The 24,911-nt window shown below is 45.0% G+C and overlaps 2 protein-coding genes across 2 annotated transcripts; both read right to left on the bottom strand.

Annotated features, from left to right (window-relative positions):
- Nucleotides 1-5,703: 5,703 nt before the first annotated feature.
- BCL9 (BCL9 transcription coactivator) lies at nucleotides 5,704-20,880 on the bottom strand. The gene is made up of 7 exons (XM_069602572.1): nucleotides 20,796-20,880; nucleotides 19,519-19,835; nucleotides 17,911-18,100; nucleotides 16,924-17,023; nucleotides 10,895-13,136; nucleotides 9,407-9,667; nucleotides 5,704-8,068 (listed from the first exon to the last, which is right to left on the bottom strand). The coding sequence occupies exons 1-7, from the start codon at nucleotides 20,846-20,848 to the stop codon at nucleotides 6,951-6,953; spliced, it is 4,281 nt and encodes a 1,426-aa protein (XP_069458673.1). The 5' UTR covers nucleotides 20,849-20,880; the 3' UTR covers nucleotides 5,704-6,950.
- On the bottom strand, nucleotides 12,349-21,096 carry LOC138447155 (uncharacterized). The gene is made up of 5 exons (XM_069602604.1): nucleotides 20,796-21,096; nucleotides 19,519-19,835; nucleotides 17,911-18,100; nucleotides 16,924-17,023; nucleotides 12,349-13,136 (listed from the first exon to the last, which is right to left on the bottom strand). The coding sequence occupies exon 1, from the start codon at nucleotides 21,094-21,096 to the stop codon at nucleotides 20,890-20,892; it is 207 nt and encodes a 68-aa protein (XP_069458705.1). The 3' UTR covers nucleotides 12,349-13,136; nucleotides 16,924-17,023; nucleotides 17,911-18,100; nucleotides 19,519-19,835; nucleotides 20,796-20,889.
- Between the last annotated feature and the right edge of the window lie 3,815 nt (nucleotides 21,097-24,911).

Raw genomic sequence — 24,911 nt, 5'->3', positions numbered from 1 at the left:
GATGGAGAGAAGTAGACAGATTTAAGATATTTCTTGGCAATAGACATAAAAGGATTTGCTTATGGTTTTACGTGAGGAGTAAAGGATGAAAGATGACTCCTGTGTGTCTGACATGATAACTGGATGGATGGATATAGATCATTTACTGTGATGGGGAAATAGGATATGGAGATTAGATTTGGGGGAAATGCAAACATTTAGGACTTAAGTTTGAGGTGCCAGTAAGACACAAGGCAGTGTTGAAGGTTCCAGTTGACTGTCTAGAACTCCTATGGATACGCTGAGAGGGAGAGAGAAATTCTAGGCTTACAGTTACACAGATGGTATTTAGTGACTTGTGATTGGATGGATTAGAAGAGTAAGCAGGAGGCCCAGGGCCGAGCCCAGGGCATGTTTGTATGCTGATGGGAATGCTCTGCAGGAAGGGGGTCAAAGGCATGATCATAAGCCCAATAACTGCACTCTATATGGTCCTTGCTTTGTTGTTTAGGGGCTTCCCTGGTGGCTCCAGTCTGTCTTGATTAGCTAACTTAGTAATTATTTCAATATGAACTATGAACACGAAATATGCTAAGAATAGCATATGGTCCACTTTTGCCATTATTGCTAGTGTATATCTCTTCAGTTAGACGTAGGTTCCTTGTAGGCAGCTGTTATACTTTCCTTTTACTCCACTGTGCCCAGCACAGTGCAGGATAAAAGATAATGCTCAGTGCTCCTTATAAGGCCCTTGTTGAAACCATGGATCCTGGTACATAATGCTAAAGACTGCTTCATACTTTGTATGGCTGTGATCCCTGTTTTTCCTTATTGTTATTATTACATTTAAATCACAATTGTTATATTTTAAAGCTCTTGCAGACACTAAGCATAAGAGAAATAAAGAGATCCTAGGGATTGTGTAGCTTCCTTGACAAGGGAAAACCAACTCATCTTTACAACAGTGTACTGACATTTCAAAACTGGCATTTAATTATTTACATACTCTAGTATATTAAAAGTACATATACATTTGTATAAGTAAATCTGTGTGTGTGTGTATATAAAAATTTTTAATAGCTGAACTACTGACAGCTAGAATAGAGAACTTCACCAAAGCTTGGGAGACCTCCTGCTGTTTGGAGAACAAAATAAATCACAGTAATCCATGATTCCCTGTAACCAAATACATTTTGAGTGAACGCAGTTGTGATGACTCAGTGTCTAGCAAGGTGCTGGGCCTGGCCGGACTGTGTTTGGTGCTGGGAACTGGGCAGCCAGAGGCCAGCGCCCCAGAGCTCATAAAGCACATCCAACAGCACGTGCTTAGATCAGACTAACTCATGGGGGTGGCTGGGAGCTCCATGCGGGGAAATGCATGTAGAGCTGTGGGGTTTCTATGTGGGAAACGGGGAAGATAAAGGCTCCTGAAAGACTGACAAAGAGGAGAAACAGGCTCCCATGAGTTTTCAACAGAACTTAAGCTGTGGGGGAAAAAAAAAATCTTAAAAAGTTAAATCCACCCTGGACAGTAATTTTGTTTAGTTGCTAAATTGTGTCCAATTTTTTGCAACCCCATAGACTGTAGCCCACCAGGCTCCTCTGTTCATGGCATTTTCCAAGCAAGAATACTGGAGTGGGTTGCCATTTCCTCCTCCAGGGGATCTTTCTACTCAGGGATCGAACTGGGATTGAACCTGCATCTTCTGCATTTGCAGGTGGATTCTTTGTTGCTGAGCCACCAGGGACACTAAATACCATTAAGATTTCTAAGTCTCTTTCACCTTTGACCCTAGCTCCCTGGTGGCTCAGAGGTTAAAGCGTCTGGCTCCGATGCGGGAGACCCGGGTTTGATCCCTGGGTTGGGAAGATCCCCTGGAGAAGGAAATGGTAAACCACTCCAGTATTCTTGCCTGGAGAATCCCATGGACGGAGAAGCCTGGTAGGCTACAGTCCATGGGGTCGCAAGAGTCGGACACGACTGAGCGACTACACCTTCCCTTCCCCTTCCAGCCACAGGACAAAGGAAGAGGGAGGCTAGCACAGAGCTGTGGGCAGGCTGTATAGAACCAGACTTCCCAGAATCACGCATCATGTCCTGTCCTGTTCCCCTCCCCCCGCCACAGGGCAGACCTGAACTTTCTTAGGGCTGGATTGTGTTTTTAAACCTGTTCTTTGGAACCCCAGGGTCCCTCATAATTGCTTCGGGCTCTGAGGTGGGGTTTTGCAAGGGAAGCCTGAGTTCTCGTATGTTTGATGAAATAACTGGACTTTTTTCATGCTTTAAATATGTGTGAGGCACTCATTTCTGAACCTTCTCTTTATCTTCTTTCTGTGATCATCTGCTTACCCTCTTCCCCAGGCAGTGTTGGTTGCCAAGCACAACTAAGCACTGGGCCAGAAAGTTAACAGTCGAAGTGTGGTTACCTACAGGCAGAAAACAGATCCCGTCTGTTACAGTAACCCAGATAAGGAGCCACGTCAGAGGCTTTGTTATTTATACAACCCTTAGAGTGTATCTTCTTTTTAACTTAGTTTATTATTTAACTCCCTCCAATATAAAATATTGGGCCACAAATTGGTTTCTGTGTGCTATAAACTGTTTGCTTTAAATGTGTCATTAAAATTTTACCACCAAATTAAGCTCCCTTGACTTTTCTTAAAAAGGTGTTTGTGACTTTGAAAAATATGAGTTGTCTGGGTTAGAGAAAAGAAAGTGGCAGTAGGCTCAAGTTATTAAGCAGCAGAGGAAATATGACCCAATTTGATGTTTTTTTAAAGCAAGAGAGATGAGTCTGTGAGTTTAAAGATTTTGTAGAATAAACAAGTTTTTGCAAAATCTTCCTGTGGTTCTCTCACTCCATCCCCACCCTGTCCTCCACACCCAGCACAGTAATCTTTCTGCAGAATCTATCTGATCACCAGATTCCCTTGCTTAAAGCTGTGAAGTTCAAACTCCCTGGGCCACCCTGGGTTCTCCCATGACCTGCTCTCTCTGAGCTCATTTCTTCTCTCCACCTCCCTCCCTTAAAGAGCCACCCTGTTGCAAGAAGCAGGCCTTTGCTGCCCCCATGTCCTATTTAAAGCCCACCAGCACCCTCCACTGGGAAGTGATTCCTCCTTCAAGAGTTAAGTTCAAAAGCACCTTTCATGGCAGTTTCCCTGGACCTTCCTCTCTGGCCAGTAGCACTCAGCTGGCACTTTCCCCGTGGCAGCGATCAGAGTATGGAATGTCGATTTACAACACCTGTTTCCTGGCCCCTGTCTTAGCGCAGTTCTTGACACACAATAGACGCTGTCTAAATGGCTGCTAATAAATGAATCCTTGGGTTAAATACAGCTTTCCTCTCCTCTGAGCACTTTGAAGGTACTCAGAAAAGGAAAAGGAAGTGACTGAAGTGTAGACGGTTTAAACAGAACACAGCACCCACCCTGTCTGGGGTCACCCCTGGCCACTGGGATAGAGAAAGCACGAAGAGAGACCCGGATCCCAGCACTGCTCTGGAGCTGCTGAGAATTCTCTTATTCCTAACAGGGCCAGCTGCTTCATTTGTGGGGCCCAGTATAAAAATGGAAATACGGGGCCTCTGCTCAAAGATTATTAAGAAAGTCAACACGTGACAGCAGAGCATTAACCACTCTGGGGCCTGTGCAGCTGCTTCCGTGACACAAGTTGTGTCATGATCACAACATCTAGAAGTACAGGAGAGTAGGGAGGATGGCAGAAATTTTGGATCAATTTTTTAAAGAATAGCTTTAAAATATACAAAATTGTTTAAAAAACTTATTTTTCTTGCCCCTTCATAAGGCGTCTCCAGTTTTGTTTGCTTGTTTTCATTTACAGGTGCAGATTCTTTTAAAAAGTAAATCACTTTGTTTCACGTTATTTTAAGGAAAATACCACATATGCTTCATTAGTTCTTAAGAAATGCTATGATCCACAACCTTACCACTTAGCCTGGAATGAAGCAACACATTATTGCACTTCCTTCATTTAATCCCAAAATTTCAGGAGGGGCAGGGGGTGGGAGAGACTGGCTTGGCTTTCATGGGATTATGTTAACATGAAATATTTTTATCACCCTTTTGTGAATTTAAAAAAAAATCTTGCATCATTTATTCCTCATGCAAAAGCACCCAATCTGCCAAACGTGACTTTATTTCATAGCAAGATTAGCAAATTGGAAATTGTGACATTTAAACCCTAAATGAAGTTTATCATATCAGATGGATCATGATGAAACATATATGGCTAATGTAAACGAATGAAGATTTATGGTCTTTTCAAAACCCAACTACTTTGAAATGGTTAAGTTGATTTGCACTGCTACAAGTTCTCCAGCAGGGGAAGGACATGCAGAGTGCCACACGTCCAGCCTCTCCCAGTGGGGGTCTACAAAGCTCCTGCCTGCCTTTGTCTCCCTCCTTGGGACAGAAGCAAAGGGACCACACAGCATCAGTGACCACAGCACACTGAGATGCAACAGGGAGTGGGGCTGCCCATGAAGCCAGACCAGTGGACCACCACCAGGTCCCAGCCTTCCTTTCAGGGCTCTCATCTCACGTGCCCGCACGCTTCGCTGTTTCCCTATTCTTATTAGTTCAAAGCCTAGAGAACCTAGGGATAGGGCTAAATCCCTGAAACAAAATCCTTGTACTCTAATTTCTCCACAACGTAAAATTTTCATTGCTTAGGTTCATCTGTAAAGATCTGATTGTGAGCTCGGTATTCTCGTCTCCAAATGAGATGATTTACTACCTGCTTCCTATGGCCCCTCAAAAGTTCACAAGAGAACGCATGTAGGGGGGAGGTGGCTGGTAGAGGAGGTACTCAACTCAAATCTCACTTTTGCGGTCTGGGGCTCTTGAGAAGACAGGGTTGCTGAGGACAGAAGAGAAAGTGACTCTCAAAACCATTTCACGGAGAGAAACGTTCATAGGTCAAACTCAGACTGGGGCTCTGGCAGAGCCCAATCTGTACAAGTCTGTCTGCAGATGACTGCACCTGCTGCTCCTCACTTAGATTCCCTCACCTGGGAGGAAACACGCACACAGACACCCACTTGCTCAGCTGAAGATGCCTATAACTCACAAGAAATACAGACACCAGAAGAAACCTAACTGCACAGAACACAAAAGCAGCCGGTCCCTTAGACGCTTACCTTGCAGGGCTCATACACTGACGTGCTGAAGGTGTGTGTGTGGAAGCGAACTGTGTAGACTGAGCACGGCTGGCAGAAGGGGACCGTGATAGGCAGGGAAGCGGGGAGGCAGAACGGACCACAGAAACCCACATTTGCACACACAGTAATATTTTACTTTAACAAGCTCCAGGGACATTTCATAGTTTTTCAAATGACTGTAACTTTGGCCTTCTTAAATACTTCACACCATTACACTGGCCCTCACAAAAAATTCCTAGTAAAGACCATGAGCTGCCTCCAGAGACGAGGCCGTGGGCACCAGGGCTGCTCTTCTGCCTACAGCTAAGATTTCACGCCTGAGACAGGAACAGCACTGGATCAATCTACAAGAGCAGTTACTCCTCAACAGCAAGCAATACGCTTCATCTGCAAAAGCACTTTTCTATACTTTCCCTAACTTTCACCCTGCCGATCAAGTCTGATACAACGGTGCTACGTTCCTGGGTCACATGGCAACCACTATGCCTAATACTCAGCAAACAAACAGGAATCCAAACGGACAAAAAAAAAGGCAATCCAATTTTGTAAGAAACAATATATTTTATTTTTCTGACACCACAGCTCTGGTGAGTGGTTTTGTACCAAATTTAATGGAGGTTACACAGAACGTTTTACGCATGGGAGGGGGAGGAAAGGGAAGGAACCACAAAATTAAAAACAGAAAAACAAAATCCTGGATAGCTTTTAGCATCTGTTCCACTCCCACATTAATAAAATTCACTTGGGAATTCCTAATAAAAGGAGAACAGAAAACAAGGTGGGCAGGGAAGAGTAGGATGGGGAAGAAAAGACGAAGGGCAAAGAAGACCGTCGAGCATCCCAAAGACAGACCTTTCCCTCATGGAGCCGGGACGATGCTCGGCATGGAAGGTGAGGCTTGCTTAGATTTATTTCCCCAAAGTATCACCGTGTATTGCAGCTGCCAAAGGGAAACAGAGGAGGGAAGCAGGGGGTCACCAGTGAGGGACACAACAGGGGAAACTCACTCAACCAAGAGACGGGGAAGGAGAGGGGAGGGAAAACAAGAGAAAAATGTGCAGGTGGGTCTGCAGACTGGGAAAGGCAGACAGTGCTGAGAGCACTTAAACTGAAAAACAAAAGTCCTAAGCGTCATTATTTTTAAAAAGAAAAATCTCCCCCTCCCCCCACCCCTCGCTGAACTTAGTTCCTTTTTTTGTGCTTTTCATTAATACTCTGCTCTGAGGTTGTAGTTTGGTTTTTCTATACACTGGAGTTGAAAGAAAATAGTCCAAAGGTCTGAAGATGGATTCTCCACCTAAAGTAAACAGCCCAGCATTCCTGTTCTCCTCTTGTCCCAAAGACTAAAGTCTCTGCTAAAATCCCTTTTACAATATAGTACAGTACACAAAAAAATAAAGCCCCAAGCAAAAACAAAACCAGAAAAGAATCCTGGGAGAAGCCAAGTCCAAAGGACGTAAACATACAGAGAACGGTGCAACACGTGACCCATGGCGATTCTCAAAGCACGGCTACAGATTCCCAAAAGGAGGTGCCATCACGGGATACCCAAGTCCACAAAAATAATTTTTAAAAAATAAATCTTAAAAAAAACACACCTGTTGATTAAATGAATAATTTGTTTTCAGATAAATCCATACATTCTCGAGTTCCCCCCGCCCCCAAAGCAGCCCTTGGGTCTCTGTTCTCCTATTGCATGACCAACAGTGCTCCTGGAACGCCCTCATAGCAGCTCTCAGGACCTGGAATCTCATCTCAACAAGGATGGGCACATCCAGTCTTAGCAGCTTAAAACATCATGTTTCCTGGGTTGCCAGGTCCTTGGCTGAATCCACCCATGCCCACGTCAGCGGCCATGCCCCGGGGCCTCATCTGTGGGGGGATCATGATGTTCTGTTGGGGTCCCATCATGCCCTGCATGGACATCATCATGCCTGGAGAGCCCACAGGCCCAGGGTGAGTGTAGAGCCCGGCAGGCCCCCGCTCCTTGCCAGGAATCATGCCCACGGCAGCAGCGGGATTGCTCATCAGGGTGGGCTGGCCGGGCATTGTAGATTGTGCTGGTGACATCATCCGATGGTGAGGTCCCATCATGCCTTGCTGGAGAAAGGCTGGTGGTCTCATAGGGTTGTGGCCTGGCATGGACGGAGCTGTACCAAGAGGGATGTCTGGAGTTCCCACGGGCCCTGGACCTCCCATGCCAGGTAATGCTAGTCCCATTCTGGGGGCTTGTTCACCCATCATCCCCTGCATGTGCGAAAACCCAGGTCCAGGACCCTGGGGCTGTTTACGGCCTGGGACTTCCCCTCGAGGGAAATATTGCAGTGTCTGGCTAGGCTTCTCAGATGGGATAATGCGAGACAGGTCAAACTCAGGTATTCCGGTGGCTCCAGGTCGGATGACCTCCTGTAGATCTGGGTCTGTAAACACTGAAGGCATGCTGTTTCCCAGGACAGTGAAGGAGTCAGGACCCCCCGGGCCTCCAGGCTTGCAAAGTGCTGCATCTGCTGAACTTTGGGGCAGGTTGCTGGGGCGGCCAAGAGGCCCTTCTCCTGGGAAACCCATCCCTCCTGGGAAGTTGCCCTGCCCCCCACTGGGGCCATTGTGAGGAAACGGAACCTGCTGTGGAGGAGACTGAACTGGAGGGAAACCCTGGGGAAAACCCATGCGTCCTTGAGGTACCATTGGAGGCTCCTGGGACCCATGCCCCATGATAGGATTGTGTGACATCAAACCAGGCCCCATAGGGACTCCATGAGGAGGTATGTTGGGTCCCATGGCGTTCGGAGAGGGCATCTGATTGGAGTGAGAAAGTGGCTGGGTCATTCCCATTGGGCTGAGGGTTGGCATTGGAACCACGGGGTTTGGACCTGAAATTCGAGGATTCTGTGTATTAATGCCCATTCCTAGAAAAATAAAGATATCAAAGGAATCAATTTCACCAAAAGTAACTCAGAAAAACTATTATAAATCAAATTAACCAAAAAAGTTACTATGCATCAAATGCGCATGGGACTGTGCTGAGAAAATACGCAATGCACAATGTACCCTCAGGAAGGTTACAACACATTTTGGGGCACACAAACGAACAACTCCACAAGACAATGTATTACTGAGCTTTAAACTGTATGACATATATGTATAAAGAAGACACCTAGAAAGAAAGTCTCCTGAGTGAAAAGTTACAAGTTAATACACAAATGAGTACAGTCTTCTTCATTGGAGGTATTTAATTCAGAAGAAAACAATTTGCCTAGATGACCTATAGTATGGTCCTTTTTGGAGAAGAGGATTCATCAGTCCTACAAGTCCAAGAATCAGAAGCAACAGCAATGAGGAAACCAAACAGGCCTTTTTCAATTGATAATGTGACATCTATTTCACAATGCCTTATAGGGAGAGCATTTAAAACTCTAGATTACATAAAATGGTGAAGAAAAGCTAACTTTTAATGGAAAAGGAAAACACACAGGTTCTACCATGGCCTCTGGGACATTTAAATATTTGGTCTCTCCATGAAATTAACCACCGAGTATGATAAGAATGATGCTTCTGCCATCCATGGAGCATGCCCTAACCTGATTGATGATAAAAAAGCATTCTTAACAATCAGAATGGAACTGGAACCAGAAACTCATGGCTGAAGTTATTATGGTCTCTTTGTTGACCACCTTTGCCCTCCCATATCCTTTCCTGTTAGTGACATTTGGGGAGATGGGAGGTGTAGGAGTGAAGGAGAACAAAATGAGGAGGGAAGGGAGGAATTTTATTTTCTCTGTAGGCCTAAAGAAAGTGCTTCTCTAGGAAACAGGGGTCTTCCATTGTCTGAAATCCTGTGGCTGCTTGTGGTTTGAGGCTGCTCTTTCAGGAAAATAGTTGAGGACTCAAGACATTCCTATCAGCATATTAAAAAGATACTGCTTTCAGTCTCGCTCCAGGAGGAGCCACCTAAAAATAAGCACATCGAGGTACACAGAAGCATCAGAACTTCTGTAAGAAAATGACAAGAACTCTAAAGAAACTTGCTTTCTTATCCACACACAAATTAAATAAGCTAATCCAAAAAAGTGTTATTCTCTTCCTCTAGGCAAGACATTTTAGTTTTACTGAAACTAACTCAGATGGTATACTTTTTCAGTCTGCTGAACGTCCAGCTTATTGAGGTCTACAGATATCAAGAAAACACAAGACGTTTTTCTTTTGTCACAGCAATAGGGCCATATCCTATCTTCCTGATTTCTTACCTGGCATATTATTCATTGATGGCAAGTTGGGAGAACGAGCTGGAGGGGAGTCGTCATCTGAGCTGGCCACGGTCTTGATGGCATCGTGGTATAATGGGGTAGAACTGGGCATTGCAAACTTGGACATTCGAGACATCATAATAGACAGTGGGTTCTGGGAAAGGGTCGGCTCTGGAGGCATGGTGTAAGGTGTACTAGAGGGAAGACTTCCCGGGATACTCACAGAGGCGGACTGGCTGGCTGTAGGAGGTGGGGGGCCACCTAGGAGAAGAAAGCAAAATAAAACAGGCAGGGAATTAGATTCTCCTGAAGGTTCTTGGGCCTTTGATTATGAAGTAGCAGGGCCAGGAATGAGACAAATGAACGGGACAGTGTTATTAGACCCAGGACATGAATCATCAGTCTTCTAGTCAAGCTCCATGCGTGTGCAGAGGGAGATGGCAGCGTGCGATGGAGGTGACAGCTCAGCAGATGGCAGGACAACGCACCAAGGATGCATGAGAAATATTAGCTCAAACTTGGGAAAACCACGTCTCACAAACTCCTTCACTAAAACAATGGGAAATAAGTGGATCTCTTACCCTTGCCAATCACAATTCAAAATTTGCCTCTGGTGTTAAGTGCGCTTGGAAGCCAGATGAGCCATCTCACCCCAGGTACTGACCAAAGCACCCTACACATGCTCCTGACTGATTTCCGCCACCAAGATGTCTGCACTCAAAAGGTCTGAGGGGGCTGCTCCACTGGACTGCTTTATAGAGAACTGCTACCCAACGGAGAGACACACTTTAACCCGGGAGGATAAATCTCCTATCTTATTCTGATTCTAGTCTTTCTCAAGTGGAGGCAGCACAGACCTAGTATTTACACCTCAGTGCTCATCTACTGACCGCCTCTGGTCCTGTTCACAAAACCACCATCATCAGTGAGAACTTCCCCCAGGAAGAAAATACTAATAAATTGCAGCTGATCTGTGAGAATAGCAGTCTACCAAGGAGAAGGTTTTGGAAACTGTTTCGATGGTCGACACATATTTATGAAAACCACTCAAGTCTCTCAGCAGTCTCCCCTCTTTGCTTGGGATGACACTCACACTCTCTTAACACAAAAGCAGACCTCTGAAGTGAGTAGGGCTGGTGTTTAAAGGAAACACATTTATCCACTGTTAAGACATTTTATTCCACCAATAAGAGTTCCCTGTGCAAATGTAAATTGTTCAGTGAAATGATATGCATTTCCCATTCTCCTTCCAATCCTATCCCATCAACATATTTTGCACTGAAACCCATAAATCTTCACCAGGATTGAACACTTGAGCATAACCCCTTGGGAGTACCAACTCTGCACCTTGCCACAAATACATCCATCTTGGCAAAAGCCCCCTCCTCTGGCTGCATAATTAGGACACCAGTTTTCTTAAAAGTACGTAAACCAGGCTTTCACAATCTCTGGCTATAGGTGCAACTGTGAGGATGAGAACATACTGACCTGACTCTACACTTGCCAGCATGGCTGGGGAGGCCATGGTGAGGGGCGCTTTGTGGTTTGGAGGGATCCCAGGACTCTGAAGGGGAGGTTTTGGAGACGAGGTCCATCCAGGTGACGGGGCGGGAAGTGATGGAGACTTGAGGTGAACAGGCGAAGCAGCAGCAGACCCCAAGACGGGCGGGGACTTAATGGAAGCAGCGGCAGCTGGGCCTGCCAGCATGCCTGCCAGCTGCGATGGAGTCTGGGGGGACTTGAGGTTCCCCGAGGGTGAGCCCAGCATCGGTGACTGGACTTGGCGCATCGTGGGAGATTTCAGAGGGTTGATGCCTGGGGAATGCACCTGGCTGCCTGCCACAGATATATCCACGGGCTTCCGACCTAGGCCGCGCTGAACGGGAGGAGCTGTGTTGAGGCTAGTGGGGTTATTGGAAGGGTTGAGAGGTAGTGGTGGCATATGACTGAGCCGGCTGTTAGTCCTTTGGTCAGGCCCCATGGGTTCTCTGAGATTCCGCAAGCCACTGTTGCTGCCTGGACCCTGAGACATGGGGAGGAACGGCCTGGGGCCCATGCCATACTCTTGCTGCGGGTGCTCGCCGAACGGCAGAGGCACCATCTTTTGCTGAGCAGGCAGCATGTCCGCGCCACCCGCACGGAGCTTCAGCATCTCCTCGGGCCCCGCCCCAGCCTCTCTCATCTTCTGAGGTAACATCTGAGAGTTGGATCCCATGCTGACATTTAGACTGACATCTCCCTTCATCCCACTGGGAACCATCCCAAACTCGAGTTCCCGGCCAGCGCCCAGCTGCGGGGGCATTCCTTTTGGAAAGTCACCCCTGGAAGGGCTCAGTGGGCCCTCCACTGGTATTCGTGGGAAGATGGGATTATTCCCTGGCTCCACGTGGCGCTGGGAGCCTGGGATCATCCTGTTCATCTCCATTCCAGGCCTGATACCTTCCACGCTCATCCCCGGGGGCAATCCCAGCTGCTTCTCTGCCAGCTGCTGTTGAAACATCTCTTCAGACAATCCTTGGGGGTTTGGGAAGCGCTCCCCTCGGCCAGGACCACTGAAGACGCCCTGGCCAGGCGGGAAGTTTCGACCGTCTGGGATTTTTGGCACATCGTCTGGCCAGCTGACTGCAGAAAGACCTGGTCGCGATGCCGGGTTGGGGACATTGGGCCCCTCCATCTCAGAATTTATCATTCCTGCAAACCCAGGGAGGCGCATTTGGCTCCCTGGCATGTTGGGGTGGGGAGCCATGGCCCTCGGGGGCAGAGAATGGGGCATGTTGATCCCGTCGGCAAAGGGCTCTGTGCCCCCAGGCCCCCAAGCCTCACCAGGGGTCATCTGGTACGGAGGGGGCGGCCCTCGGACCACTCCCCGCGGCCCGTGCTGATGGACCATCATGTCCTGGAGGGAGCACTGCTGCACGACCACTTGCTCCTGCTTCCTTCTCTTTTCTTCATAGAACTCCTGCTGCAATTTCAGCCATGCTATCTGCTCAGGGGTCATGTGATCCAGATGATCGGGTCCGATGGGCCCAGACTGGGAGTTCATGGAGGGTGGAACCATTTCATCTGGAGAAAAGGGCACATCTCTGTGTCCTTGAGGGCCAAACGGAGCCCCCACGTCTGTCCGGGGCCCAGGTCCCTTACCTAGGCTTTGGGATTGAACCATCATGGCCTGTATAGGCCCTTCTGGTTTTTTCTGAGGTCCATCTAATACCCCAGTGTTCTGCTGGGGTCCCCCACTCTGTCCTCCTGGGAATTCCTTCTCATCAGGGAAAAGCATTCGCTGGATATCTCTGAGCGTTTGTAAGGAGCGCTCCCGGTGCTCCAGCTGCTCCTGAGATAGTCCATCAGGGTTCTCCCCCAGTGTGGGGGGCTCTCCACTGGACACTGGCGGAGGCAGGGGGGCTTTGGGATCTGCTGAAGAGCTATTGCTCCCCTGAGAGACAGGGGTCACGGCTCGGTTGTTGGGCGTTGAGTTTGGCCCGGTGCTGTCTGGGGGCAGTGGAGTGGAGCCGGCAGGGCTGCCGACAGAAGGGATCAGTTTGTTTTCTACCCCAGGACTGTCCCGGTCCAGGGGACGAGGGGGCGCGGCAGGCTTGGGTGCTGGTGCCGGAATGGGGGGAGTTGGCTGCAGCCTGGTGTTCTGGGAAGAATTCTGGTCCTGGTTGGCTGGAGCTGGGGGCTGTTGTGGGAGAGGTTTCGGATCATTTCGAAGGGCAGATATCTGTGTGTTCTGAAGATAAACGAGATTTTAAAAATCATTGGTAAATTGAACAGAAGGACAATGAAAAGAGCACGCTATGTTATAAAGGACTATTCCCAGCCATATAAATCTACACTGACACTTGCCGTAGAAACTGCTCATGTACAAACTCCATGGACATGAAGACATTCGGATTTCTTCCCTCACATTTTACTGTCAAACGGTATCCTCTTTCCCAAGCTGAAGATTAGGTTTCAATAACTTTATAAGCATGCCAAGGGAAAGCCACTCTGCTGGAGTGAATACATCTGAGTATCTATTTCGAGGAACAGGTTTGATATCACATGTCTACTATGTGTTTCTGATTCAGGGAGAGATTAGTTTCTTGGTATGTGGGAGGCTGTACCTAACACCTTTTTCTTTCCCTGAAAGTATAAATGGGTATGTAGACTTCTCACTGTCAATCAAAGAGTCTGACGTTTTCAACTGAAAAAGAAAGTCCCTGTCACTCCAGTTCAGTACTCTACCAGCCAGAGGCAGCAGGTGAGGCCGCTCCACTTCACTGTCTGCCCTGGCACGGCGACTAGTGAAGCACTCCTCTCCTTTAGTTTCCAAGGGGCCTGACATCTCCGATTTCTGTTTTCAGTTTGTGATCACTGATTCAATATTTGATAAGAACTTGCACATTAACTGCAGTAAGATAATCTGTAGGCAAGAAACATCTGTGGAGAAATCTGAGGCTAGCTTGTGGTGTCTCTTGATCTGTTCTTTCCAATAGACAGGACATGGCCCTTTCTACAGGCTGGATGAGTGTTTTATTATTATTTATTAAGTACCAATGCTACATTTAAGTCCTGGATAAAGGCAGGCTCACCTGTAAGAGGTGACATGGATGATGTCAGTGTTTGGAAGAGGGATATAAAATGTTCTGCATCTATGCCTTGGCCCTGCTGGAGGTTCGGGTACTAGAGAAGGGCGGTACTGAAGAACAGAAGCGCCCAGCCTACCACTCCATCACGGGATCTCGAGAGCTACAGGATCCCTTTTTGATGTTCACTTCCTTCTACCTGTTCACTTAATCCAGTCTGTATTTCCAAACCCCTAAGGCTCTTACTTACATCCCCACCTACTCTCTGGAATGTTTCTCAAGGTACAAATTTGTACAGCTATCATTACATGTATCCCTGAACACAAACAGCTCATATTCTGTGGACATGTATGTAAATGCTCCACTAGCTGGTATTCTCCATGCATCTATGCCTGCAGACCCAGACTGAGGTGGGGCAGATTGGCTGAACCTAGATGACTCTGGACGTCACAGTGTCCTCAGTATCTCTGACTATTTTACTGGAGTCTGGAGGTCACCTTAATTTTCTCTCCAGAGCCAGTTCACATTTGCTTTTGCTGGCCAGGCTGTGTTTTGTGTTAAGGGTGGACACTCCTTTCCTACAAGGGTGACTGTGACAGAAGAAATGGTTTAGTGCCACTCTTTTTATTTTAGATTTGGAGCGATGGTGACTGGACTATTCCCAATACCCTCCTTAACTCCTCTTCTGATTTCACGTTAGTACTAGAGGAGGTGGAGGTAAAAACTGTATGAAGATCTGTCATTAAGTCAATAAAACACCGGTTTGAGCTGCAATTGTGCCCTATATATTCCAGAACAATATAAAATATAAATACTTCTAAAGTATAAACTTAAAATATATACACTTAAATATTATATATACACGTCTTCTTCCCTTGAGTAGTGGAGATACAAAGAGACATGCAATTCCTTTGCTTGGTCTGGGAAAGCCCAAGCCCTGCTATGTCACGGGGAGGCATCCTAAGTTCTCATATAACATGGACATAATGTCACCTATTCTATACTGAATTGTCACTTCAGTCATTTCACTTTTCCCATGTTTCAGACTCATCCCAGTTTTATATTTCATGCTTCCTGAAAGCAGGGATTGTGTCTTGAACCTCCAGTGTTCTCACAGCACTAGGTGCAATGCCTTGACAATCTGAGACACAAGAAATACCGTGTGGAATGCGAGACCCTACATATATTGAAACAACCACTGCAGGCATGTTCTAGTGTAGTTTACAGCAGGCGCTTACATGCCAGAGAGGAAACAAACACTAACTATAATTTTGAAAATATCAAGAAATTAAAAACATTCAATGGTTCTCTCACTCTGAAATAAGTTAAGAATCATTCTGAAAGTCACTGAGACTCTAACTGTGGCATTAGCAGCATGCACTCCAGTCCCGTAGGGCGGGAGTAAACTGTTTCTTCTGTCACCGTCTATAGGAAACCACTGTCCATCCTTAACTGCTGTTTTTCCTCTGTTCTTTAAGTAACTCATGAGTGTCTGTTATTTTTTTTAAATTCTGCTGTGTATGCAGGGTCTGAATTCAGAATTTCCCGGAGAGGGCCACATTAAGGAAATCCTAAGATATCCATATGTCTCCTTTTTTTATTTTGCACCTCTTCTCTTCTAGTAATTCACCAACATATCAGCATGCTAGCAGAAAAGGCCAGTGTGATGTGCCTAAAACTATACAACTAGGTTAAATGCTCAAAATGTAGCTGATACCAAGACTGTCTCCCTACGTGGGAGACAACAACAATCCCACGTGGATTGTTGGTGGGGATGTATACTGGTGTAGGCACTATGGAGAACAGTGTGGAGATTCCACAAAGAATTACAAATACAACTAACATATAATCCAGCAAGTTCACTCCTGGCTATTTATCCAAGGAAAACAAAAACACCAATTAGAAAAGATATCTGTACCCTTATGTTGTTCACTGTAGCATTATTTACAATAGCCAAGATATGGAAGCAACCTAAGTGCCCATTAATAGATGAATAAAGACTATATGGTATACACACACACACACACACACACACACACACACACACACACAATGGTGTATTACTTAGCCATTAAAAAAGAATGAAACCTTGCCATTTTCAAAAACATGGATGGACCTAGAGGGTATTGTGCTAAATGAAATAAGTCAGAGAAAGACAAGCATGTGGAATCTTAAAAAAACAAAGCAAATGGTTAATCATAACTAAACAGGAACAGAGTCACAGATATAGAGAACAAACAGGTCATTTAAAGAGGAGGGGGGCCATGGGAGGAGGACATAAACAGGTGATGGAAATTAAGAGTACAATTAATAAATGAGTAATAGGCGTGAAATGTACAGTGTGGGGGATATAGTCAATAATTGTGTGATATCTTTATACAGTGATACATGGTGACTAGACTTATGGTGATCACTTTGAAATGTATAGAAATATCATTTCACTATGTTGTATACCACAAACTAACAGAGTATAGGTCAGTTAAATGTCACAAACAAACTCACAGAAAAACAGATTAGATCTGTGATTACCAGAAGTGGGGGGACTAGGGGAAAGGGGACTGGAGGAGGGCAGCAAAAAGGTATAAACTTCTAGTTATAGGACAAGTAAGTACTAGGAATGTAATGTATAACATGATAAATAATTAATGTTGCTGTATGTTCTACATAAAAATTAAGAAAGTACACCTAAGAGTTCTCATCACAAGACAAAACAAAATTTTTTGTCTTAATTTTTATATGTATATGAGATGATGATAATCATTTCGTAATGTATGTGAGTTAAAGTATATACAGTATAGTTGGCTGTACACTTTAACTTATACAGTGCTATCCATCAACTACATCTCAGAACTGGAAGAAGGAAAAAAAGACTATCAGTGAATTCATCATCTCCCACCTTTAGTCACCTTATAACCTTTAAACCATTATTCCACTTCTAAGATGACATACCAGAGGGGCTGTGCTTCTCTCTGTCTTGCTGTTAGAGATATTCTGGATGTGGAAAGAGACGATAGTTTCAACCTGGCCCTTCAATACGGCTTCTGCAGCCCTACAAAGAGAGAAGAGATGCACACACTAGGACTTGTTTCTATTTCACTAACTGAAATTCTAAAGCATTTTAACCCCAGATGGAACTGGTATGAGAGAGGAAGAAGTATAAAGAACCACCAGCAATGCCCAGTGAGAAGAAATCAAGATAAAAAGGTTTTCATTACTTGTCTGTCATTTACTGTAACTCTTCTGAAATTTAAAAATAGCCATTAGCAAATCTCAAAAGAGGCATTAAAAAACCCCAGGGATTTTTCCTTTAAATCCATCCACTCTAGTAGGTGTTTTATAGAGAATCCTAGTTCAATATCCCAACCCAAGAAGGGTAAAATGAATTCTCACACCTTATCATAATTTAAGGTTGCCAAGATTCACTCTATGTCTTAATTTTAAATATGTTAGATGAAAAAGTCAGAAAACTATGTAGTGTATATTCACATTTTAAATAAACAAATATCCAATGATGCATCTGTCTACTAGAAACATGTACCAAAACATTCATGTTATTTCTGTAAATTCTCGAGATACATTTTCTAATTATTCTAAAATGGACATGTATTACTTATGTATGCCATTTTAAAAAGAATACTGAGTTGCAGAAAAGTGTGTACTGTACCATCGATCCTTTTCCTGTTTAAAGAAGTATATATACATGTATATGTATAAGCCTAAAAAGTTTCTCTGGAAGGAAAGCCAAGGAACTACCACCAATGGTTGCCTCTGGGAGAAGGGGAGTAGGGGGTTTATATTTTATTTTACCGCTTTCTGTAGTGTTAACCTTAAGTAATAATACAAGTGGGCAAAAAAAAGGTCTCTTCAAAGGGAATAAAAATTTAGATGCCCAAACACACAAGCCACACCAGCATCAAGACACAGCCATGAACTTACTTATTAGCCATCTCAGTAGAAAACACATAGACCACTTTGGCAGGAGTCTTCTGAGCAGGTGTGGGCTCTGGGGCAGTAGTCTGGCCATGGGAGGGGGTGGAAGGCCTGGGGGCTGTAGCATTTGATGGGGTCATCGAGTGTGGCGTGTGCTGGGGATCCTGGGACTTAATGTGGTCAGCAGAATTACATTCTAAAAAATAAAAAGAAGGTTCATCTTATAGAAAGTATAAAGCTTTCTTTTTTCTGCCAGCATTTATAGCATCATAATGCAAACACCTTGAAAATTTCAAGGAGGAAGTATCTTGTTAAGAGGAAATTCTTCTATTCATAAAAATACAAATACACTTCTCCCATTTAAATGACTAAGTACAAAGCGCTCTTCCCCACATCCTACTGCTCTACTACACATTCTTTGAAAAGTGTGAAAGTGTTAGCTGCTCAGTCCTATGTGACCTCATGGACTGTAGCCTGCCAGGCTCCTCTGTCCCTGGAATTCTCCAGGCAAGAATACTGGAGTGGGTAGCCATTCTCTTCTCCAGGGGATATTCCCGACCCAAGGATTGAACCCAGGTCTCCTGCACTGCAGGCAGAATCTTTACCGTCTGAGCACGAGGGTTTAGATATTAGCATAAATGTCCCTCCTTCCTGGAAACCTTTTGGAACCTCCTGGGCTAGATGTCCCTGCTAGTTAGACCCATAGCCCCCTAATTTCCCTTACTTCAGCACTTATGAAATTTTATTGTACTTTTTTAAATGATCTGCTATCTAGGCACATTTAAACCCTTGAGGATAGCAACTGTTTCGGTTCTGCTGACCATGGCACCCCCGGCACCCAGCATAGTGCTGGTGCTCAAAACAGGCCTCCAACAAACAACCTGAAGAAGAGAGGAAAGACAGGGGAACAGCTCCCCAGGTACTCATTTCAAATTTGGACTGGGGAGTCACCGTTCCACTCCTTGAGTATTAGTTTCACATTCTGGCCTACAGTTAAGATGTTTTATTTTACACTAAGTGAGGGACAGCCTAAGAGCATAGCCATGGGTCCCATCCCCTTCTTGGCTGACTCCACTGTGGCACCTCCTGGATCTCTACCACATGGAGCCCCTCATTCCCACCATGGTGACACTGGCGGGGACAAATCTGGACTTGTGCCAGGGCAGCCTCTTGACCTACAACCGGCAAAATGGCAGCCAGAGTGCACGCAACCCAAGTCCTGAAGGACTAATTTCATGGAGAAGAGGAAGAGTTGTCAGAAAAACCGCTCCAGTATGGGCTCTGGCATAGACAAACTGGAGCTACTGGCTTGACACTCAAGTACACAAAGGCACAGAAACCAGAAACATCCATGAGTACGTGGTTGGGGTTGTGCAGCATCCTCAAACACTTGCATCCTCAAGGGCAAGAACTCAACAAGGTCGCTCCAAACTATTCTTAAGTTCGTAGGAAAATGACCAGAAGGAGTTCCATCTGAAGCTCTGAGAACTCCTGGATCCGATTCCTGCTCTCCCCACTTGGCTACTATTAGGCTCTCCAGCATCCATCCATGTCGGAGGCCCTCCCTCAGGAATGCCTACTTCCCTCTGAGTCTCAAAGATCTTATAGACATACCTTTCATGTCAGAGTCATCGTTTGGAGTCCCAGGATCTCTCTGATCAAAGGAGTCGGCGGAAATACTTCGCTCCCTTTTCCCCTTGCCCTTGGCACCATTTCCAGCCCCATTCTTCAGCCCCATGCTCCCACCTGGGCCAGGGAGTGCTTTAGGGGTATGGCCCCCACTCTTGGAGTCACAGGGGGATGGCTGGGATTGGCTGGTTGAGCCCCCCTGTTTACCCTGATTGGAGAATTTGGAATCCAGCTGGGGGTTTCCAGATGGGGACATCACTGTAGGGGGACGGACCATCACCTCCTGCTTTGACTTAGGGCTACTGGAAGAGACAAATAACAAAGGGAAATCAGACACCAGACAGCACTGGGCAGTGCAAATCAAAGAGGTCTGATTTCTATCACACGTCAGGGAGACCTAGACAGCTAAAGTAACCACCCCACCTTTCACTTAAGCAGCTTGCTTGTTCTCTTCTCCCCATTCTCATCTCAGAGCTCTCAACAGAGAGGAGGATTTGGGCAGAGTGGCCTGCCTCGTCTCGGTAACCCTAGAGTCACATGGGGACCCATCGCTAGGGCTTCTGTCAATAAAGGACAACGGTTTCTATGTACATAGAGAAATGACTCTCACACTAAGACTAGCTCAGAGTAAACAAACAGATATCGTTAAGATCAAAATACTACCCACCCCTTGGCTGATGAACAAGGAACAGCTGTAACAAGAGGCTGGCTTCCCTGCTGGAAACTACGAGCAGGTCTGGGAGAGTGTGAGGAAACCCGCTGGTGACTGGCAGGTTGGGGAAACCCTCCAGGACACTAATCACCAAATAAGAAGTATCACACCAGAGCAGACACACTAACCACTGCCTCCAGGGGAGGAGGAAGAAATTCTTTTAAGATATCAATGTTGTAGAACAGAGGAAAAAGCTTCACAGTGGGGGTCAAGGGCTGGTGTTTTAGCTGTAGGCCTTTAGGCCTCCCGAACATTCCAGGTCTCCTCATTCCAAGTTTCCTCATTTGCCAAGTTTAGCACACTGTACTGGATGGTTCTTAATGTTTTGTTGAGGAGGGGGGCTACAATGAGGAGCAGTTAGGTAATGATGGACGAATGAATAAGAGGAGAACGCTAACCTAAACTCTGACTCACTATTCTATCACTGTTTACTTGAGTCTTTTTCTTTTCCCGTTTGGGTCTCATGATTCAACATACTGTTCCACCAGTGAATGTTCAGGGTCCACTATGATGTCCCCAAGGCGCAGCTGGGCCAGGCCCTAGGCCTCACCTCTGTGTGTTTCCTGACGGAGAGTTCCTCACTTTAGGGTTACTGGAATGCATTGATTGAAATCCTGAGCTTGCAGCCACAAACAGGGACGGGCTCACCGAGTTCCTCTCGGGCTGCAGCAGAAACGGCTGCTGGGGGCAGTGGCAGGGGCCCACTGCGTGCTGGCTGCGTCCCTTAGCGCTGACTGCCTGCACGCCTTTTTCCTCTTTGTTTTTCTCCGCTGTGGAAGTGGGTCCTGTCCCCTTGCGGCTCCAGCATTCTCTGGGTGTGTGCCTCCGGCTGCCAAAGGAAAATCTCGCATCTCCAGGGCACACTGGGAACAGAAACAGAGACATCCAACACCCTTATAGCAGGACCAAGGCTAAAGCCCCACCTCAACAGTGCAGAGGCAGATGGTTCCTCAGCTTTCCTCAGGGTGAAAGGAAAGGGCGATGTTCATATTCTGGCCAAAAGGCTCTGGTGCTAAACAGCGGAAGAGTGACTAAGACTTTCTGCCAGGCATACAAGCCTCCCACCCAAGCATCATATACCAGGCGTTTGTAAGCAGATGAGAAAAACATTTTTATCTTTAGCTGTGTATTCTCCCTTACATTTATTTCTCTACTTCCAAATACAAAACCCTCAAAAACTTGGGTTTTTCTTTCTTCAAAACAATGCACTGAAACCACTGGGTACTCCAAATCCATAGCAGCTATCTGGTGCTTCACCTTTGATGGCACTGAAATGTAACAAACCCATCCCAATTTCAAACCATGAGACAAATTACTCTCTGTTTATATTCTCAGGGCCTCAGGGTGGGGAAGACATTAAAGGAGGTACTTCTGAAATCAACTATTGAGCCAATACCAAATACAATCAGTTCTGCCCCCTGATTTCTATGATCTTTCTATTAAATTATGCTGAGTATGTGTCCTGTGTTCTCACTGCTTAATGACAGGAGCTGTAGGCATGGGTAAGCAAGGGAATGATCCATAATGCGGAGGTGAAAGAACATCTTTGAAGACTAAGATATTTTTTGAGCCAATTTGCAAGGCTAATTTGAAGCATAAAGGTCAAAAAAATATTCCCCAACCTAGTAAGAGAACAAATGAGAAAGCCCTTTATTTAGAGACACCTAAACTGGTTCAGGGAAAACCAAGATACACTTTCAGTCACTGCTTCTTCCAGGGCAGTTCCAATGTGATTTTTTTTGGTAACCATGGTCCCCTTGCCTCCCTCCCTCCTGCTATCTTTACTGATGAGGTATAGGACTGAAGGAGAATATTAGATGCAGGATTAAAGGCTAAAGAATCAAAAGGAGTTAGAAGTCGCTTCAGTGTTACATACACTACAAGAGGTTCAAGAACGGGACTAAAACTGGGAGAAATCCTTATATTCTAGGAATCAGCAATGAGTATGATCATTGTCAAGTATTAAATGTCTATTTCCTCATTTAGAAATAGTCCCAACTATTTTATCTGAGACCATGAGAGGAATTTATGGATGTTCTGAGTATACACAATCACATTGTTTTCTTTTAAATGAAGAAGGCAGGAAAAAAAACTAGAGTAAAATGCTATAGAATATTTCTACACTGACCTTAGGAAAAAGCATCCTATAATTGAGTCTCAATTATATTTAGGGGTGTATGTTTATTCCCTACCACCTTTAGCTCCCTCCCCTCAATTTAGATTCTAAAACTGATTATTGCTGTGAAGCTCAACATAATATATGATCATAAACCATACTGTACCTCTCACTAAACATCAGGAATCACCGGTAAAACAGAAGTAGTCCATGAATCTTCCATGGACAAAGCCAACAGAAAACACTTAGCTCAGGAAAAGAAAGGAAGTTACCACCTGTGCAGTCCCTTTTGGTACTTTCTGTCTATATCACACATCTGAGCACTCCAATCATGTGTCAAACTGAACAGTCCCATGTGTATGATTTACCTCCCTCTGAAGACTATGCTCTTTGAAGACAAGAACTTTGTTTTAAATTTCTTTGGTTTTTCTATAATACTCAATATAATGTACTAAGAATGTGGTTAGATACTAGGTGAGTTACAGAGCAGAAATGCCTGGCACTTGTGTTACACTCCTTCTAAAGAAACTCTAAACATTAAAAGTACCAAATCAACTCAGTCTGCCAGGTATTTCTGATGAGCTGGTAGCAAAGATTACTTCTAAATAATAATAATGTAAACAGAAAATACTTATTTTCAAAGTATTTCCACATACAGTTTCTTAAACTCACTATACCGTGATCAATGGCATTTTATAGATGAACGGATGGAGCACATGGGCGTGAATGCCTTCTCCCAGGTTTCCAATCAGTGCTCCCTGACCTGCTCTTTCCTCTAAGCCACCTCCTTGCCATTACTTTATGAGTAGAGAAACAACACAGAAGGTTGAAATAAGTGTATGGGCTCACTAGAGATGGGAATAAAATCCAGCTGTTTTCACCCTTAATCCAAAGGAGTTGTTGAAATAGGTCATCCTAGTTTTAGCCTATCTGACACCAAAAACAACTGAGCAAGAAATCTGCCAAGTATCTTATCAGATAACCCTAAAGAATAAAATGCAACTCTTTCAGCTCCTGCGTGTTCAGGTTAGTGCTCAACTGTTTACCTTTCAGGAAAAAGAGATCTTCCTTAGAATGGTTAATTTTAGCCAGAGAGAGATATTTCCCCAATATAACTAAATCTTCTAAGATCTGCTTATAGAATGTTTCTTTCTTTTCTCTGTAAATAATACTTAAAATATTTACTAACTGTACATCAGGTACTCTTATAAGCACTCTCCATACATATTAACTCATTCATAACAACTGCAGAAGGCAGGTCCCATTACTATCCCTATTTTATTACTTTTTCTTTCTTTTTGATTTTTTTTTTTTGCAGTATAGTTGATTCACTATGCTCTGTTAGATTCAAGTATATGGCCAAGTGAATCAGTTATACCCATATATATATATCCTATCCCTGTTTCAGAGATGAGGAAACTGAGGCTCTTGGAACAGTACGTAATTTGCCCAAGTAAGTTGGTCACACCCTAGTTAAGTGGTGGAGCTGGAGGTCAGCCAGACACTCAGGCTGTGCTCTTCATCATTGCAGTACTTTGTGAAAAGCGTGGACTTGGTGGACAAGGTGAGCCAGCACACAGGAAATGCTTAGCAGCACAACAGAAGCATTTATGTAAACTAGTACCATGACTTCTACCATCCTCTAGCAAGCTCACTCACCTGTCCTGCCCAATGGCATTTCAGACCTTCACCACTGCCAACCATCATCCTCCTCTCACAGTGCATGGCCTTGCCCAGGACTTAACAGGGAAAAGAGAAGTCACCAGGCAGGACTCCTTACCACCAAATCTTCAAACTTCTTTTTATCATTGCCTATCCCTTCTTTTTTCTCTATTACTGCAATCACAAAAAAAAAAAAAAAAAGCCCACTTTTCCCCCAAAGGTTAGTCCTACCACAGTCTAGCCCCATCCCTTTCAGCTGACTGAGTACTCACTCTCTTCCATGACCACCCTTCTACGTTCTGCATCTCCTGGATATTTCCAATCAGCTTTCAGACATGCTATTCTACCTTCCAGATGAAATAATAATGATAAAGCAAAACAAAACTGGCATTCTATTCCCCTTTGAAGTCAAGTTTCTTTATAGAGTTGACAAGACACAGTCTTCATTTCCTTACTTGCCATTCACCCTTTAACTATCTTAAACCAACTTCTACCCACAGATCACAAAAACCACGGCTTTTGTTAAGGTCACCACTGACCACTTTTCTAACCTCATCGTACTCCACCTCCTAGACTATGCTGGTTGAGCATTCCTTGAAACTCCTCTCTCTTGGCTTCTATAATACCACACTTTTCCAGTCTTCCCCCTTCCTCTCAAGTTACTCTTCATCTGCTTCCTTTGCTGACCCCTTCTCTACCCAATCTCTACAATTTCAAGTTCCTCATAGCTCTACCCCGGGTCGTCTTCTCTTCTCATTCTGTAAGTTCTTTCCATGCCAAGAACTCCCAAATTTCCATCCAGCTCAGCTTCTGCTCTGCTGACCTGTATACACAGCTGCCAACTTGGCATCCCACTAGAAGTCTGAAACCTAACAAGGTCAAAGATGA

This window comes from Ovis canadensis, chromosome 1 (genome assembly GCF_042477335.2).
Source record: "Ovis canadensis isolate MfBH-ARS-UI-01 breed Bighorn chromosome 1, ARS-UI_OviCan_v2, whole genome shotgun sequence".
Taxonomy (NCBI): domain Eukaryota; kingdom Metazoa; phylum Chordata; class Mammalia; order Artiodactyla; family Bovidae; genus Ovis; species Ovis canadensis.
The sequence above is the reverse complement of the archived record's forward strand: the minus strand, read 5'-3'. Positions and strand labels throughout refer to the sequence as shown.